At 47.8% G+C, this 18561-nt stretch overlaps 1 protein-coding gene across 4 annotated transcripts in view; it reads left to right on the forward strand.

The window, feature by feature from the left end:
* mpped2a (metallophosphoesterase domain containing 2a) overlaps positions 1 to 15840 on the forward strand; it is a 42118-nt gene extending 26278 nt beyond the window's left edge. For all 4 annotated transcript variants that reach the window (XM_078085747.1, XM_078085748.1, XM_040159873.2 and 1 more), the window contains exons 5-7: positions 12305 to 12420; positions 13678 to 13791; positions 14071 to 15840. In XM_078085747.1, the coding sequence (XP_077941873.1) occupies positions 12305 to 12420; positions 13678 to 13791; positions 14071 to 14189 (349 nt within the window). In that variant the 3' untranslated portion in view covers positions 14190 to 15840. The remainder of the gene's footprint in view (positions 1 to 12304; positions 12421 to 13677; positions 13792 to 14070) is intronic.
* The last annotated feature ends 2721 nt before the right edge of the window (positions 15841 to 18561 follow it).

Raw genomic sequence — 18561 nt, forward strand, 5'->3', positions numbered from 1 at the left:
AAAATGGGCCATAGTAATTTATAGCTATGAATGTTATTTGTTGGGAGAATTATGTTATATCGCACAGTTATCCTCCCCTCCCCCCCCTCTCGCTCTCTCCCGCCGGATTTGACCTCCGGGGTCGACGCGCTGTGTTAACAGGAGACCGCGTAACTCGCGTCTGCCAGCGCCGGCCCGCTTGTACTCGATCAAATACAACAAGGTGCTCTTTTACACCGTGCTTGACACCCCTTTTTCATTTCTTCTTACTTATCCTTTCTGTTTCCGAGCGTGATGGATGGCTCTCCGCGGCACACTCGTCCCCCGCCACCCCGACACACCGGCATCCTCGAATACTCGCTTTATCAGAATAGTCGGGCAAAGTTCAACGGCGAGGCCCTTTTTGTTTTAGTAAACAGATATGATCGCTCGCATGACAGAAGTACACGGGGAACTTCACCTCTCCGCCTGCTCTATTTATCCTTCAGGCGACATGTCGGGCCCTCGGGTTGACGGCTTGGGAAGTGGCGTCCCCGCTCTTTCATGGCGCTGAAAGGGCTCTGAAGTGCTGGTTTCCTATAGATGTTCTGCTGAAAAGCCTTTCCTCCCCCCCCCCCCCCCCTCCCTCTTTCCTCCCTTTCTATTCCGTCTCTATTCTTTTGCTTCCATGTCATTGAGTGGATAAATGTGGGGAGGCGTTTTTTTTCTTTTTTTCTTGGAGAGGAATTGAAGGAAGGAGAAGGGGGTGGGGGGGCTGCTGCTGAAGGACAGGTTAAGGAGGTGGAGGAAGGGATGATGGCGGCGGCGTTGGCTTTGCCTTTCAGAGTGTTTCACAGGGGCGGGGCTACCTGCCTGTGCCAGTGGTTTGCGTGACGACCTTTGACCCAGTGACTGGCGGGCTTCAGCGGCGGCGTCAGCATTAATTAGATGGTCGAATTACTTGAAGCTCTGCAAAGCCTCTGATCCTCCGCTGGATGACACACACACACACACACACACGGGGTGAGATCATCTGATTAGAAGAGTTTGATTGTACTTTAAAATGATGCGTTTGTTCTTTTGAAGATAAGTAAAATATGAAACCTACATGGCAGCTGCAGGCAAGCAAGTACATGCGGTGCGCCGTTACCACGGCAATGTAAACCATGACTTGTATTATAGCAGTAAATCATCCGTTTTTGGGCTCATTTTTAGATTAAAAAACATCTTGACGAATGGCTCAATGTAAATTCTTACACTTGATTTAGAGAGGCGTTATAGATCTTCAGAGTGCAGTGAATTGTTTTGAAGACTTTCACTAAACATTGTTTTAAGAGGGTTAGTTTGTCCGGCGGCAACATAAAATCTGCTCATCGTGGATGAAGTGGAGCAGACGCTTGCCTTCATTTTTAATGTTGCACTGAACGTCGAGTCCACCTCTGCAGAGAGCAGCATTCGCTCCAGTGTGTGGGTCATCTCCGGTTTGTCGGCTTCCCTTCCAACATCGATCGTTGCACCAGGTCCTGCGTCACCGGGGCACCTGGTGCTTTTATGACGAATGTTGACGCATTGGTGAAAGGACAAGGAATATGAAAAGGTTGTGGATGTAGGTCCTGTGAGTCTAAAGGTCACAGTCAGCATCCGACCCTCAGAACTTCCTCCTCTGAGGAACCTTTTCTGTTCTCCCTCGGCCTTCAAAGTGCACTACGTTTCCAGCAGGATTAATAGGATTAAACAGAGTGTTTGCTCGCTCCATAAAGGGTTTTGTGTTTTTTTTTTTTCTCCTGCAGGACTGTGCGGCTGGGTTTTGTGTTGTTTTTTTTTTCCTAAAGAGAATAATCAGTCGCATTAAGGAGTAATGAAGGGGATTGGTGGGCGGTTGGAGCCTGTGGGACCTGCCTGCTGTGGCTGCAACGTGAATTAACGTGTGTGCGTGCACGTGTGTGGACTGTTTTGCTGCTTTTGCCCGACGGCAGCTTGTTGATGTTTGGAGGTGTGTGATGGTTAAGATTGAAGCATCTGATTAGAACCACAGGAAAGGTGGTGAAATAGAAGAGTGGAGCAACGATGTGCAAGACGGAGGACGTTTGTGTTTTTAAGAAGTCGAGTCAACTACTCTTTTCTCTTGTAAAAAGATACAGAAGATACAATTATGCACAAATTGTGACGCTTTTGTTTATTTGCTTTTTGCTGTTTGGTTTGCTGTTTATTCCCTTTTTGTACACAGGAAACCAAAACTTAACACACAGGTTCTTTTTTAAGCCTTTTTAGCTGCTATACAGTTACTTTATGAGTTTTAATGTTTTTACAAAGCCAAGTTTTAATTTAATCCGCCGCGAAATCGATGCGATTTATGGGATGAGCGCTGGCAAAGCCTCCTTGATTGGCGACAAGAGTCCGTCAACGGGGCAAAATATCAACCGACAGCGAGGTTTGGCCAATAGATCGGCGCATTCCTGCAATAAATCCAAGCTGTCGTCTGAGCCCTCGGTGAGCTTTCACGTTGTCTTTTGTATCTGACCTCCAGTCCTGCAGCACGGTGACGCTGGCTCCTTCCAGGTGGAGTTGCAAAGGCGAAACCGGCAGCAGCTACACCTGCAAAGGATGTAGATGATCAGAGACAATGATACTAAAATATGTTTTAACGCTGTGTGCGTTTGTGCTGGAATCATTTAGTCAAAAAGGGGGGGGGGGGGGTGGGGACGCTGGCGCGATGATCCTCTTTAATCAAACCAGGAAGAGATTGTTGTCGAGCAAACGGAGCGAGATGTGAGAGGGCGAGCGTGAGCGGGGGATGAAAAGGAAGCCGCTGTTGGGAATACAGCGGGGGATTAAAGACAGTGAGCGAGTGTTGCAGACCCCTGGCCAGCTTGCTGCTGTAATGAACATTAGGGCTGCGGCATAAATTTAATGACCCGTGAAACAAACAGCGTGGCTGAGACCAGCGCCTCTGAATGCTAAGTGGCTCCGTTATTAATAGCAGCTCGGAGAGGCCGCTGTGTGTAAACACACCGGAAGTTTCCCCCCTCCCAAAAAAATCATAATCACCGTTATTCCGTTCAATGTTGATGTTCTGATTTATTTAAAATAATCACGCTGAACGCAGCGGGCTCCATTTTTAAAGCGCAATAAAGAGGCTGAGCTCTGTGAAGAGCGTTGTGCTCTCGTGAACAGTTCTTTGCTCCGGTAAACAATTTAATCAAACGCGTTGTCGGAGGAGCAGCAGCAGCAGCAGCCGGCGGCGTCCTCGTCCCTCAACGCGTCGCTGTTATAACGCGAAGCCAAACCGGAGATTCACTGAGGAACATAATCACTTTATGTTGATCCTCCTTTTGTCTTCTTTTTTTTTTTTTGCTGGTGGCCAAATGTCTACTTAAAATTCAATGAATTGCACATCCTGAATATATTCATAATATTTAGTATGTATATTATAATAATACTCGTGTTACTATGATTCATGTTCTATTCACCACTGGCGCACACTGGTTCTTTCCTGTGACTGTTTTACATCCTCAAAATGCAGCTGACACAGGACTTTGAGGCAGGTAGGGTCTGCAGGTGTGTGTGTGTGTGTGTGTGTGTGTGCGTGTGTGTGTGTGTGTACTCTAAGTATGATTAGGAGCGATACAGGCTTAATCAAACAGGGGAGTCTAGAACGAGCCCAGAGCCAACCAGATGTCTGCGACATGAGGAGAGATACATGACATGAGGTGGCTGCTCGAGGCTATAAAATGCAATCACAACACCCCCCCCCCACCCCCACCCCCACCCTCACCCCTGGAATGGGAGCCAAGATGGCGCCGCAACCAGTAAAGGAGGAGTAAAGACGCCGTCTTTCCCGCGCTGCGACGGGGATAAATATTTGAAAAGCGGAATAAGTGTCCCCCGGCTGCTGGGCCCTGAGGGGTGCCGTCCCTGCATCAGCTGCCCCCCCTTTTACCGCCTACCTAAACATAGATTTCACCTCAGACGGGACCTTACCGAAGGCCATTATTCTCTGCAGTGTTTGTTTTGAAAGGGTCACCAACCTAAGTGCTGCCGCGGCTGAAGCTCTGCTGAATAAGTAATACCATCAATGACAACAAGCTGCGTGTAACATTCAAGATGCTAAGTGCTCGTAGGTTTTTGATGTAGAAAAGAAAGTGCATGTTTTAAAAGACTACATTGACTTAAGATTCAGTGGAATGGGGGGGTTCCTCTAAAAGCCTCTATAGCACATGGAGTTGTGATTATGCTAACAATACAAATTTTTCCGTCATGGTCGGGAGCAACGAATCTGCGTTGAAATCGGCAGAAGGACGCTGGTAGCGTTAGCTTTTAGCAGCCAGCGGGCAGTAAAGGGGAACTAAAGGAGGATGCATTGAGTTTTATTGTGGTTCGTGCTCCGTTCATTCAAAAGATTGATCGGATGATGGTAAATTGTAACATAATGCATGTTGCAAATGTAACACAACACATAACATAATCCTTTGAATGTAGTTTTTGGCAGAAAAACAGGAATTATCAATTCATTAATAATAGATTTGAAATCCTTTGATAAAGACATTTCACGTTCAACTCACTTAGAAACTTAAATTAAACTTAATAAAATGAAATACTCTAGTGACATCTGGGGCATCTGTCTACTTAAAGGACTTAACATTGGCATAACTGGAACTGTTTTTCTCGGCCTCACACACCTCTGGTTCTCCCGCGTCGCCTCGCACCGCCCGCTGCGGCCCGGCGGGGAGGTGTGAATCGCCTGCAGCGAGCCATCAATCACGGCTCCGCCAGCCGGAGGGGCGGCCCGGCGACCTGTATCTGCTCGGCGGCGATAGCGTTCGCGCCGTCCTCTGCAGCACTTCCCTTCCTTCCTGCTGACCTCCTGCGGAGCTTCGGTGGCAAGGACGAGACTCTGCTTATCTCCACCGGCTGAGTTTGGACACCCGACGTGGGTGGTAGGAACACCCAGGTGTCAGCCGGGATGAAGGGTCATGATTTAAAGAGGGGGAACTGTGACCTCCATTGAGTGAAAACCACCAACAATAGGGAGATATATTTAGGGGATCTATTTAAAGAAATGGACACATTTAGGCTCAGTGAAGTGACTTATTTTGGCGGTTTGACGGCTGTAGGAATGAACCCAGTCGATCTTGCATCTCCACTGATGTCGACAGGTCAACAGTTTTTCCTTTAAAAGAAGCAAATTTTAATTTATCTTTTGCATTTCATAAATCTTGTCCCAAGAAACGGTCCCAGAATTGAGGCTTCCTCAAAGTCCTTGATGAGCTGTGACGATAAAACCTTTTGATTCACCTCATACGAAAAGGGCAATAAAATAAAAATGTTTTCCAAGCGGAATCCGCGAGTATCACGCCCGCGCGTGTACATTTCCATGGTAACAGCGAGCGCCGCCCACCGGCTACCTTGCGATCGCGCACGCTGCGGAAACGCCGGACTAAAGCGTGTTTCTGTTTTGAGACGTGGGGTGATGTCATGGAATAAACGCTCCATCTAGTAGCTCACGTTAATTCCCGGCTAATAATAAGGCTCCCTTTCCCCTCCCGGACTGTAGAGCTCGATGGGTGAGTCTCTCTGGCTGCCCTGATCAGCCGTGTGTGTGTGTGTTTTTGTTTTGTCTCTGTTCCGGCTCTTTTGTGCGCTCACCCGTGACACCAACAATGCCAGATTGTGTGTTTTCCTGCGCTTATTGTTGCCCCGGCTCCGCCGTAAGGTCGAGACAATGACCGCCACCAGAGTGCCGCGTATCTGCGCCGGCTCGACCCCTTTGGCCCTTCCTGTTGCCTTCAACACTCCCTCCTTGTCCTCCCGCCTTGACCTTTGACCTCTCCAGCAATAACTGGTTGGCCCCCTTCGTGTCGGGACACGGCTCGGTGTGCTCCCGGGCCGTCGTGCGGGGGAATCTGTGGGAACGCGCTTCTCTCTCTCTCTGAATCCTCTGGAGCGGAGTTTTGCTGCGCTGACAAATACGGATTGTTAATCAAAAGCGGCGCATTCATTTAGCGGCCCGCGGCGGACTTTTGTTGATGAAGTTGGTTTCCTGTTCAACGGGCTGTGACTGCAAAGGGCCAACTAGTGTAAAAGCTTGTGAGGAGAAACAAACCAGGGCCCCCCCGTTACAAAGCATTTATGTAACGGGAGCGTTTTATGGACTAATGGAACGTAGTCGAGTGCCGGCTCAACCTCCTTTTTTAAAAAAAATATTTCAGTCCGTCCGAGCCGCGTGCAGGTTCGGAGTTCACGATGCCGCTGTGATGCCTTGATCTCGTGTGCGTCCGCAGCAAGGCAACAACTAAGGCAGCGCCGGGCGTAACGCAAATCCCTGCCTGGGCTGTAGGGGATGGAGATAAATTGTGGGTAATAACGGGCACGAGCTGTTGACCAGGAAGAACACGTTAGATTATAAGTAAACAGTAAACACAATTTACTGGATCGGAATTGTCTTTTCGACCGGTGCGACCGCTCAATCGTTAAAGCTGTCTTCTAAACGCAGGTGAGGAAGGCTGACGTGACTGATGATGCACAGAAAGACATATTGTACATTATTTTTCTGAAGTAGATTTAAAGTCTGTGTGTGTGTGTGTGTGTGTGTGTGTGTGTGTGTCCTTCCTGATTGAAGAGCCGCAGACCTTCAGTCCGTAACCGCACAATGACTCAGAGGCCACAGCACACAAAGGTCCCTTTTTTAAACTATTTTCTTTCATGGCTTCACTACTCTGTTCTGTATTTCATAAATGACAGTTTAAAATCTGAGGGTTTTTTTTTTTTTTCAATTAACTTGCGGACCTGGAAGCTTTGGGCCTTTGTGCTGGGGAGGGAGCGCAGTGAGCGCGCACTCCTCTCCTACGCACCTTTGCTCCGCGGCGCGTTCCCTCGGTCCGCGCTTCACCTCGTCCTGTTTCCGTCGTCTGACGAGCGCTCGCTCATTCCCCCAGAGATATTATCCCCCCCCCCTCCTCTCCCCCCTTACATTGTTCTCCGGGATCAAGTTCACGGAGGTCGGGGCTAGACGAGGGTAATGGGACCCTTGCCCCGACGTCTCGGGGCAGGTTGAAAGGGCCTGGGGCCCCCTTTTGCCCCCATGCAGGCCCCCTGAATGGGGCCCCCTCCCGCCATTAGTCTGGTTTCCAGTTTCTCCGGGTCCGCCTGGCCCTCCCGACGATCCGTATCCATATTTCAAAGTGTTTGGATTCCATGTCGGCGCGTAGACACATCCGTGTTCCCATAGCAGCTCCGCACCGCCCGAAACCCCACCCGGCCCCGCCGCAGGCCCCCCTGCACCCGCATGTCTTCAATGTACGCGTGAAGCGCCGGAGTCTCTGATTGGAAAATATTATAAAAAGAAAGTAAAGTGAGTCGAGTGATTTAAATATAGCAATGAGTTTGCCCTATTGATGGTGCCTTATCATTTAAATGTGGTTGGCTGTCAATCGTTTTCTGTGCTACGGGGAACGTCCTGGACTTCCAGACAGGCGCCTTCGCTTACTGAAGCCCTCGATGACTTTGAAGTCTGTTCAGAGAGAGATGAGCTTAGATGTAGCGATGGCAGGAGATGCACCGCCCTGCTCTCATTTGATTTCCTGCTGCAACGTTGCCCCCCTCCCCCCTTCCCCCCACCACCCCCTTCCCATATATGTATTTATGTATACACACACACACACTCCCGTCTCCTCCCTTGTCTCCTCGTGCACTCACACCTGCATGGGGTGCGTCGCTGGGAGCAGCTGTGTGTGTGTGTGTGTGTGTGTGTGCTTGCTGCGACGCGTCTGCTGCCTGATGCATTACCCGCCCGCTGGTCAAACTGCAGCCGGCTGCATCTCAGCGTGGAGACAAACCCCGGGGAGAAAGTGTGTGTGTGTGTGTCTGTGTGCGTCTGTGACTGCGTGAGTGTGAACCAACCCGTGGTCCCCGTGGCTGTAGCCTTTCCTAAGCGGGCTAAGTCCGGTGGCTAACCCTTTGCGCCTCTGCGCTTGGCAGCGCGACTGCAGCAGGATTAATCCATTCCACACTCCATCAGTCACTGCGCACAGGTTATTAGTGCTGGGGCACAGCGGAGCACACAAACACACACACACACGCGTGCACACACTCGTGCGTACGCGGACCCTTCACCCTTGCGACTTCGCCTTCTACCTCGTCCCCAAAGTTTGCAGAGGTGGCCTTGGTGTTGAGAGGCCATTTGTCAAAACCCAGCCAGAGTCTCCACTTGGCTCCTTTTAATAAGGCTAGCTGGGCTCTGGGATTACACACACACACACACAGACACACACAGGGCGTGCTTCCGGCTTTGCACATACTCATGCAGCCCTGAGTGTCAGGTGGTGCATCCCGCGGGGCCTATGAAAGTCCCATTAACATGGCCCTCCTCATTGGTTCTGACAGGTTGATCAATTAGACCCCTCCCCCCGCCGACCCTTGCTCTGACTCAGAGGTCAGACACGATGGATCGCTGGACCCGCGCACACACACACACACACACACACACACACACACACACAGTAACACAAACACACACTCTCTGAACTCTCCTTCTCATGTTCTTCTTTTTCCTTTTTCTAAAAGCAAAAACACTTGTTTCGCAGGTTCGGGGCGTTCGTCCCGTCAATGATAAGCGTTTATTCAGCAGCTTCGCCGCTCAGGTTCGATTGCTCATGAGCGGTCAGACGATCAAAGACTTTTCTGATGATCGGCTCAGAAAGACGCCTCTGAATCCAAAGACGACACGGATGATGATCCGTTTAGTTTTTGATCAGCTGTGTTGAACCCGGCTTGAATTGGACACGTTCTTTACCTGTGCAGAGACGCTCTCGCTCCAGCCTGTCGGCGGGATTCAGGGTGAAGTTTCTCTGGGAAACATTTGATCATAAACGCTTTGGTTGAACGTGTGATCAAAAGGATACGATTCATCAGTAAGTCTATCTGCCACAATTTATTTAGAACGAAAAAAACAATATTTTTATGATCACATGAGTAAAATTTACAATTTTTATATATTTATTTATTTATATATATACATATATATATTTATTTATATATATATACATATATATTTTTATTTATATATACATATATATAATGAATTAGTGCGCTGCCCCTCCAGGGAATTTTCCAAATGATTTCAGTGTCCAGTCAGCTATGGGAACAATTGTTAAAATAATCCAGGGAGGAGTCCAATTAAAAGGCCTAATGAGAGGGGCGTGTGTTGTCTGGGGGGGGTCATCGCCTCGGAGGGTAGTTTGGGGGCGCAGAGGGGTGAAGAGCGGCGTCTTCCTGACGATGTCCACCGGCCTGATTGAATATCGACCTCTGCACACGGGGGCTAAATGGCTTCTGTCTGCTTCACCTCGGCGGGGGAAGCAGTTTAAACACGTTTCCACATTTCAATGAATCCATCTTTTTTGGGGGAGTCGTTACCATGGATACGGTCTCGTGCGTTTGATGCAGCGTTTTGTCACATGTAGTGTTGTGCATCGCTGGTGGATTATGGGTAATTATTGTATTGTCAGTTTTTGTAAAAGGTTATATGACGTTACCGCGGACGCATGGCGTGATCTTACCGCGGCCTCCCTCGCCGTTCACTCCTCTTCCTCCTTATTATAAGAAAATATTTCTTCCTTTTCCTCTTCTTCCTCCTCCCTTATTCTCTCACTTCTGCTTCACTCTCCTCGACGGCGTTATACTTCCCACTGTTTCCGCCCTCGGACGCTTTTCCTTTGTTGCCACGGCGACACGCTCCAGATGGCGAGTGCCAAGGCGACACTGGGCTCCGAGTATAGTCAGATCGCAACACACACACACACACACACTGGGAACAGACTGAGACACTGGCAGCGTACATTCTGTTCAACTCTCATCCTACTCGGATGCTGGCGGACGTGCTCTCTGCCCACCACACACACACACACACACACACAGTATAATAAAACCTGTGTCACAGCCGCATAGGAAACAACCTCTGCTTTATGTGACCGGGGAGGTCGTTAATCTTGCCGGAGGTTAACAAATGCGCTTGCGTGGAAGGTGTATTTCACGCGCAGACGTCGCACAAATGGGGCCGCTGTGGTTTGCTGCGGATGCGCGGCTCATGTCAGCGGTTGTGTTTCATCTCCCCAGATGGATGCGTTCGTGCGGGAGAAAACGCGTGCGACGCAGAGAGAACAGCCATTTGTTTTTGCGGCCTAAGACCACAATTTTATTGTTGTGAATCGGGAGAGGGGGAGATAACCGTGTTTCTGTTGCTCGTTGCCATCAGTCGAGGCTGGAGCCGGACCAATCGCCCCGACCGGGGGGGTGGGTGGGTGAAGCAGCGTTGTTTCCGTCCATGCAGCGGCGGGCGAGTCTTTCCGGTAATCCATTAGACTTCCATTAGCTCCGATTTGTGTGATTAGCTCTAATTAATCAGTCGAGTCCGTGGCCTTCACTTCCCTGCGCGCGCCTCACATTTCATTTTTAACCTCATCTCTCAGCTCTCCACCGAGCGAGAGAGCGAGGCGACGACCCAGCGAGCAAATCAAAGCGGTTCGGCGTCCTCCTCCTCCTCCTCCTCTCTGATGGAGCGCACAAACACTCGATACGGCCCGAGCAACAGGCCCAAACTAACTGCGTCGTGGTGCTCATTTCTCTTAATATGACGTGGGGCCTTTTTTCTTTAGGGGAGAAAAAGGTGCTTTTTGAAGCTCGCTTGTGGTTCGCGCTACTTGGCATCGTCCCGAGTATCGATCGGCGGCGTGGGCGTCCGTCCCTCGCTCTGAACAAAGCCCGTCGATGATTGCGGAGCCCTGATTCCCCCCCCCCTCGCTCAAATGCCGTACGCAGCGCTATCGCTAAGTGAGCGGACGCTGTAACCCGGGGACTCTTTTCATCCGCAACACTCAAATTAGAGTTAAGAGATTTATTTTGGAGGGGCTGGTCGCAGGAGGTCGACTGGTACACCGAGGTGGTGATAATCTGTCTTCCTTTCCTGCGCTGTCAGCCTTCTTCTGCCATTACAACTATTGTGATAAATGAAGGCTCAATTCATCAAGCAGACCCCTGCTCGATTTCTTTTTCTCTCCCCCCGCTCCCACATCTCACCTCTCTGCGCCGTTCGCTTTATTTCTTCATCCGTTTTCCCCACCGATCCCCCGTCATCCATCCATCCATCCATCTGTCCGTCCCTCACTCTCACTCAGCCACATCGAGTCTTTCTTTGTGTCTGCCGGGGACGTCTGAGATGCCGCCTGTCACCCTGAAGCAGACTCTACTTCCGGAGGTGGCCCGGCTGCTGTCAATCAATCCGCAGCCTGCGTAGCAGAGGGGGGTGAGGGGGAGGGGGGGGTGACAACACGATGTGGCTCCCCGCTGCTTAGAAATTCACTTCTTTCTCTTTCGTGTGGACGGCCGGCGTCATTCGCGTAGTTTTTGGCTTCCAAAACGGATTCAACTTGATTGAGCGCTTTGTTTGGCGCTTTAAATTCACTGACCAATCTCGGGTGTTTGTTTCACTTGTCAACCCTCTCGTCCATTTCCACCACATGCTGCGGGTAACCTGCACGTGCACAACAATATACTGCAAATGCATATCAACATGCATTACGTTGTGGAATAAAATTTACTTCAAGGTTCAATGTGTAAAAACCTGTTTGGATTTAGTTTTTTTTTCTTTTCACACATTTGAGTTCAGCTTTGCTCAAAAGTCCCTAATGCAACAGAATGTGACGATCATTTCAGCAATTGACGCCCTTCGATGCAAAATCTATTGTGGAAATCCAGTATTTAAACACTTATAATATTATAATAATAATATAACTGACAATATTGCTTTCAGAAAAACAGTGATATACAAAATGATCCGATCCAAAAAGCTTCAGAGATAAATATCTCTGGACTGGAGACTCGAACGTCTCCCACTAAGTACGGACAGTAAGCACGACTTTACCCAAAGGCATGCTGGGATCAAACAGATGTATTGTGGTTTGTTTTTGTGCGTGAGGCACTTCTACACAGGCCAACTCCCTGCAGCTGCTTCACAACAAAAGGCCTCCTCAGCGAGTTGCCATTGTTAACATTTCATTATGCCATTAATCTCTTAAAATTTAACCTATTGTAATTAATGTTTCACTCAGCTCGGGTTTGGTACACATGTTGAAAGGACCCGGCAAATTGAAAATGATGTTATGTTCAAGTAAACGGTCGAACTGCTGTGCTGGTTAAAAGCTTTGTAAATGCAGGAGTATATTTTGCCTCCAGATCTTAATTTAGCTCTGTGCCGTAATCGGGGCAGTGTTGTTCTCCGGGGCGACGTTAACGGGGTCTCTGTCTCTCTGTCTCTCTCTGTCTCTCTGTCTCTGTCTCTCTGTCTCTGTAGGACCCCGTGGTTTAACGGCTGGGGGTTCAACCTGCCTCGGGGTCAATCTCTGCTGGATAAATGGAACCTCGTCCCCGAAGGCATCGACATCCTGATGACCCACGGACCTCCGCTCGGTGAGTGCAATTATCCAATCACAGCCCCCACCTCCACCCCCTTCCTCCGCCAGCCTCATCATCACCATATCTAATGAGGTTGTTCCTCATTATGTGAATATCTGTAGGGAGTCACTTGAGTCGGTGTGTGTGTGTGTGTGTTCTCATATTCACCCACCCGTATCTGGAGTGAACACACTGAACACGGTCTGATTCCATATTTGTGTTTGACTGAGTGAAAAAGAAAACACATATTGTTTTCTTTTCACTACAGACTGATTCAGTTTTCCTTGGAGTTCCTTGGTGTTTTTTTCTTTCTTTTGCGCTCTCCATCTGGCCTTATTGAGTGATTTCCTTCCCTCTCGCCTACGGAGAGCGAGCGCTGCAGCAGCAGCCGCTGTGGTCGCTTGATTGCATGGAAACTCGATTTTGCACCAGTGTGACAGACTCTGCAAACGATTGTAGAGAGACCGGGGGGGGGGGGGGGGGGGAGCTCTCCGAAAACTGAAAATCCGGGGATGTACGACCGTGGAAGACATTTTCGTCGGCCGAGGAAAAGGCAGCAGATCTGCGAGGTTTTCAACTAGAAAAGGATGTGACGATATGTAACAATTACACATGTTCGGATCCATTCTCTCCTTCCAGATAGCAGTTCTGAAAAGCTGTGTGTTGCCAACACGCATGTATGAATACGTGTTATTTAGAGCAGCTGTGTGCTCTTCGCGCTCTGCGGATGTGATATGATATGGATGTGCTCGGGGAAACGCGAGCGAACACATGAAAGCCAAAGAGCTTTCTTTCATCGTCTGTTTTGACAGCTCGTCCGGTGTGAAATATTGAAGCCGACAACGCTCGCTTTCTGCCGGCCGATCGGTGCTGTGCACTCAAGAAGCTGGATGATTATATTTCCATTATATTACATTCAACAAAAAGAATCTCATTGCTACTTCAGCATTTTCGGACGAATGGCGGCAAATGGAAGCCTGCATATGAAGAAAAGGAAAAGGGATGATTTTTGCTTTCATTAAAGATGGTTCTTGCTGGAACCAAATGACGGCAAGCAAACGTCGCAACAACTAATCCCAACGAGGCCTAATTGGAACGTGGATTGCGAGACTTATTTGTACCGACGGGACTCGCTGCAGGAGGTCAAATGCTCCGAACTTTCTGTTGCACTTCCGTAGATCCGTTGCTGAGGGTGGTCATGCGTGTTGGAGGAACCCGTGTGAAATGTATGACGGGGAGCTCGCTGGTTAAACCGCTCATGTGTCCGTGCAGGTTTCAGGGACTGGGTTCCTAAGGAGCTGCAGCGGGTCGGCTGTGTGGAGCTGCTCAACACGGTCCAGAAGAGGGTGCGACCCAAACTTCACGCCTTCGGAGGCATACACGAAGGTACTGAGAACGAAGGTCCAGGGGTCAGAGGTCAGGTGGGCCTGAGGTCCACACTGACGTACAGAACCCTCCACACTTAATCATGCTTGGAAATATATTTTAACTTTAACTAACGTCTTCAATTTCCTAATGAATGCGTTTAATGTAAATATTTCTTTCCTCTGATACAAATGTGAACTACTTGGCTAGTCAACATTACTAATCAACCATAAAGACATTGAAAACTTTATTAAACTGCCCCCCCCCCCCCCCCCCCCCCTTCCTCCCCCCTTCTCTCAGGCTACGGGATCATGACGGACGGCTACACGACGTTCATCAATGCGTCGACTTGCACCGTCAGCTTCCAGCCCACCAACCCCCCCATCGTGTTCGACCTGCCCAACCCCTCCAGCTCCTGAGACCAGAGGACAGCGGTGGAGGGGACCGGGGGGGAGGGGGACAAAAAAACGACTTTCTTTTCTATAAATATGTCCAGTTGAAAAAAAGAAGAAAAAAAAAGTACTAAGTGTTTTTTGCAAACTTCTCCAAGCTGTCATTGAGAATGGGGGGAATTTGGGGGGGGGTTAAAGGAGAACACCGGTGGTCTTTTTGTTGTCTTTATTTCTAGTTGTGCTAACAATGCTGTGTTCCCCCTCGGATTTCAGTTTTTTTGTTTTTTTTCCTACACACATTCTCGTTGAGTCCGAAAAAACCCACTTCCACATTTCTACATCGACGGTCCACTTCCTGTTGAACAGCCTCACACAGGAAGTCACCCCGCCAAAATAAGTTGCCTTAGTGCAGACGAGAAGAGAGCGTGGACACGGCTGTTCTTTTTGCGACGATGATGCCATCAAGTTATTTTCTAATAAGCTGATTTTCTGGACATGAAATCAATGTTTCGGTTCAGTTACACACTTCATATCTGATTCCTTCCTGACGTCATTTAATGATCGCAAGAAAAGACAATATTCACGCTGTGAATGTGCTAAAAAAAAAAAAAAAAAAAAGCGAACAAGTCAACAGAAGTGTGCCATGCAAAATGTATTCGGGGAACAACAGTCGCCAGTGGCACCGGTATTCTCCTTTTTTGAGGGACTTTTGTGGTTAAACAATCTTGCTCTTGATATTAATATTGGTCAGATCTGTAAGATAAATGATGCTTTGTGAATTTGTACAATTTCTTTGTGTTTGGTTTGCATTGGCCGGACAATGGATGCCATTGCTTCATGGTGTATCATCTGATATTTTTGTGTTTAGCTCTTTTTTTTTTTTTGCATTGTTTTTCTCGTCAGTTCCTCTTCTCTTATTGGCTGACAGGGACGCTGCCTTAAACTAGCTTTAATGTTCTCAGCTAGAGCCCCACAGCTCAGAGAGAGTCCTTATTTATTACCCCGCAAAACAACAGCTGACTAACGCAGGGACGGAAAGCTACCGAAAAAACAGCCCGGAAAACTCCCCTTGTAACATCTCGCTACGGATTCCTGATCTAATTTGGAAAATGTATGTATAAAAAATATATATATTATATATTCATGTTGTAAAACATCTGTACTAAAAGTTGTGGTTGACAGAAAAAAATATGATCTGGTGCATTTTTCTTTTTTTTTCTGTGCGCGCCTGTACAATTGACTTGTTTCTTTAACGCTCCCATCGGACGCCCTTCATGCGTTTGTATAATGTTTTTTGTATCGACTCGCCCAGTGGGGGTGGACGTTCATTTCGGATGAGAGAGGAAGAATTCGTCACAATCCAACAGGTGCCGCTTGTACCCAACAACACGCCTGCCTAAGCCTGGTAAAGTTGTCCTTAAAAGTGTAACTGATAGTATTTGTGTTTTTAATTGCTTTCTTTTTCTAATTTTGCACTGTGTGTAAATGCAATCTTGCTAGCACAAAAAAAAAATGTTGCCAATAGTTGTCTCAACTTTGCCGCTGTAAATGCTCTTTCTGTTCCTCTCGCTCTTTCTGATTGTATCCCTCTTCATGGAAATGTTAGTTCTCTCTTTCAGTTCATTGTGATATATTTAGCTGCCTTTATATGCAAATAAAATTGCAAGATTTTTACTTATCATGTTCAGTCTGTTTTTCAGCCAAAGCCAGTGATGTTGTGATTCATATGAAAGTCCATATGGAGCTGGAAGTATTTCTAGATTTAATTTAACTTGTGTGTGAACTTACAGGAAGGCTTTAAAGCCAAACACATCACAGGTTTCTCTCGCTGTCTGCAAACACTCCAATTTTATATTATTGGTTTGACTTCAAGTAACCACGTTGCTCCTTTTGCAACATTTTGCACATTATGTGAACATTGATGATGCTCTTTGCTTGGACTCGGCGGTGAACGCCGCTGCATGCAGTCTCGGCCTACTTATAGGAGCCACGTGTCTAAAGTATATAAATGTATACTCATCTGCACGGCCCACTATCACAGCAGGGATTCCGCCTCCGCAGGCAGAACGCCTGCAGGTCCTGATTGTGCCGAGGCCTCAAGAGCAACCTGCTTAAAAAAAAACTCCTCCAGCACAGCAGCTCCTCCACCTCATTAGAAATGACAACGCGAGAACCGCAGCTGCAGTGGTGGCGTAGCTGTGGGAGGCGGTGGCGAGGACGCACCTGACGCGGTGAGCCACGTTTATCGAGAGCGCAGACGAAGGACTCTTTTTCAAAGCGAATAAATGTGCTGGTTAATCACGTGGGCGCGTCAGCGGTGGTGCAGAGGACCACGAGGAGCAGCTAGCGGGTCAGACGCACCAACACAATGACGCGTTGATGAATCCGCCTCGCCGCCTCCATCGTGGGCCTCCCCCCCCCCCCCTTCATCACCACGACATCAAAGCAACCCAACCAATTAACTATTCCCCGAAACGAGAGCAGCAGAGCATCGACCCCCCCCCCCTGTACATTACCATAATCCAGTCTAATCATGTTAACATAGGCCACAGATGGGAGGAGACACTGCTGCCTTCGACCAACGCAGAGAACGTTACGTTCGTGCCTCTGCGGCTCTTTTTAATATACTGTACGCCAGAGTCCTTTAATGTAAAACCAAACATTTTTCATGCAAAACACGTCCCTGTCAACACACAAACAGCACATGTGGCAACATGCTAATCAGTAGCGTGCTAGGATGCTAACAAGCACAGCGCTTGTCAGCATACTAATTGTACACGTTAACATTAGTGTGATCGTTTGTTACAGCTGTGAAAGTACATTTACTCAAGTAGTAAAGTAACATTTTGACCTATATATCTATATTTCATGCTACTTGATGCTTCTACTCTGCCTTATTTTAGAGGGAAACCTCTAATCCCTTTACATGTAATGTCTATTACTTACATTGCAGTTGTGGATTTTTAATATAATATATTAAACAAAAATGTATTAAAATGTAATGCTTCTTTATCATTATTTAGACGAGATTGCATCATTCAAAGCAAACTAGTAGCAATGCAACAGACGGACTCTTCGTCTTCCCTACATTACTCTGCACTACTTACTCTACAAGAACTGCTGCGGGTGACCCAGAAAACCGCACAAAGGGTTTTCTTTTTAATATGTCAAATTAACAGCATTGCAAGAAGGTAGTAAAAGTTATGAATTTGTGATTTCTTATTTCGGGGCCCCCCCTGTGGATGGATGACACCGTGAGCCTGGAGCCGGCTTCACATGCCAGAGAAATCTGTTATGCTTCCTGGATTATCAGTCTCTCTCTCTCTCTCTCTCTCTCTGTGTTAGCGATAGTCTCTCCACCGCTCACCCTTTTTATGTCTCAGCGGCAGGACGTTTATAGCTCTGCCAAATTGCCGGCTGTATTAATTATCCCGGCCCAGGCAGCTGCTGGCGGTGTTGGGTGTTTGTCAGGTCAGCCTTCATCTGCTGCTGATGGATGCGGGGCAGGACACGGTGAAGGCTGACGGAGTCCCAGCACCACATCACCCTGTGTGTGTGTGTGTGTGTGTGTGTGTGTGGCTCACCCTGATGCCAGCTCTCTGCATGCACTGTTTATATGCACCTAATTGCCTGCCAGTGGTATTATTGTAATCTGGAGCTCGTTTGGCCCGAGTGCAGTTGGTGTGAAATAATAACTCTAAATCTGAGTCATGCAGCCTCATGCTTTCCATGCGCTCATCTCTCCCATGTGGCCTCACTTAAGATCTTTTTAGAGGGAATGTCTTATTGTGACGGTTTACATTATTTGGGAGTTAAGTTGAACATCGAAATGGACACATCGGCATTACTGGGAATATACAGACATATGCAAATGAGACAGGCGCCGGATCACTTTTCATTTATTTTAGACCCTTAAAAACTGGACCAAGATTTTGTTTTTCTAGTTAATTATTTATTGGATTGATGCTGTAATTTCTCTTTAGATTTTGCGCTTTAAAGGAATCTCTGAGGTCGAACCGACCCGCCGACCCCCACTAACAATGCGTCATTATCACAAGTGGATCGGCTGAACGGCGGAAGCTTCATTTGTCCAAAGGTTTGTAACACACCTCCTTCCTGATTTTCCCTTATCAGGAATTCAACTGCACAATCCAAATCCCTCACAATCAAATACATCAGGGTTGCTTTTCCTCCAGCATGAATAATGGGCTCCATTAAAATATGATTTAGTTTTGAAAAGATAATTAGATAGAAACATTCGTTTGTGTGTGTGTGTGTGTGTGTGTGTGTGTGTGTGTGTGTGGCTTCTTGACCTTTCATTGTTACAGATTCAATAGAATTTGCTCGACAAATTGTTATTTTACATATCAATATAGTTCTTAAATTGTGAATAATGTCA

The sequence above is a fragment of the Gasterosteus aculeatus genome, chromosome 12 (assembly GCF_964276395.1).
Source record: "Gasterosteus aculeatus chromosome 12, fGasAcu3.hap1.1, whole genome shotgun sequence".
Lineage (NCBI taxonomy): Eukaryota > Metazoa > Chordata > Actinopteri > Perciformes > Gasterosteidae > Gasterosteus > Gasterosteus aculeatus.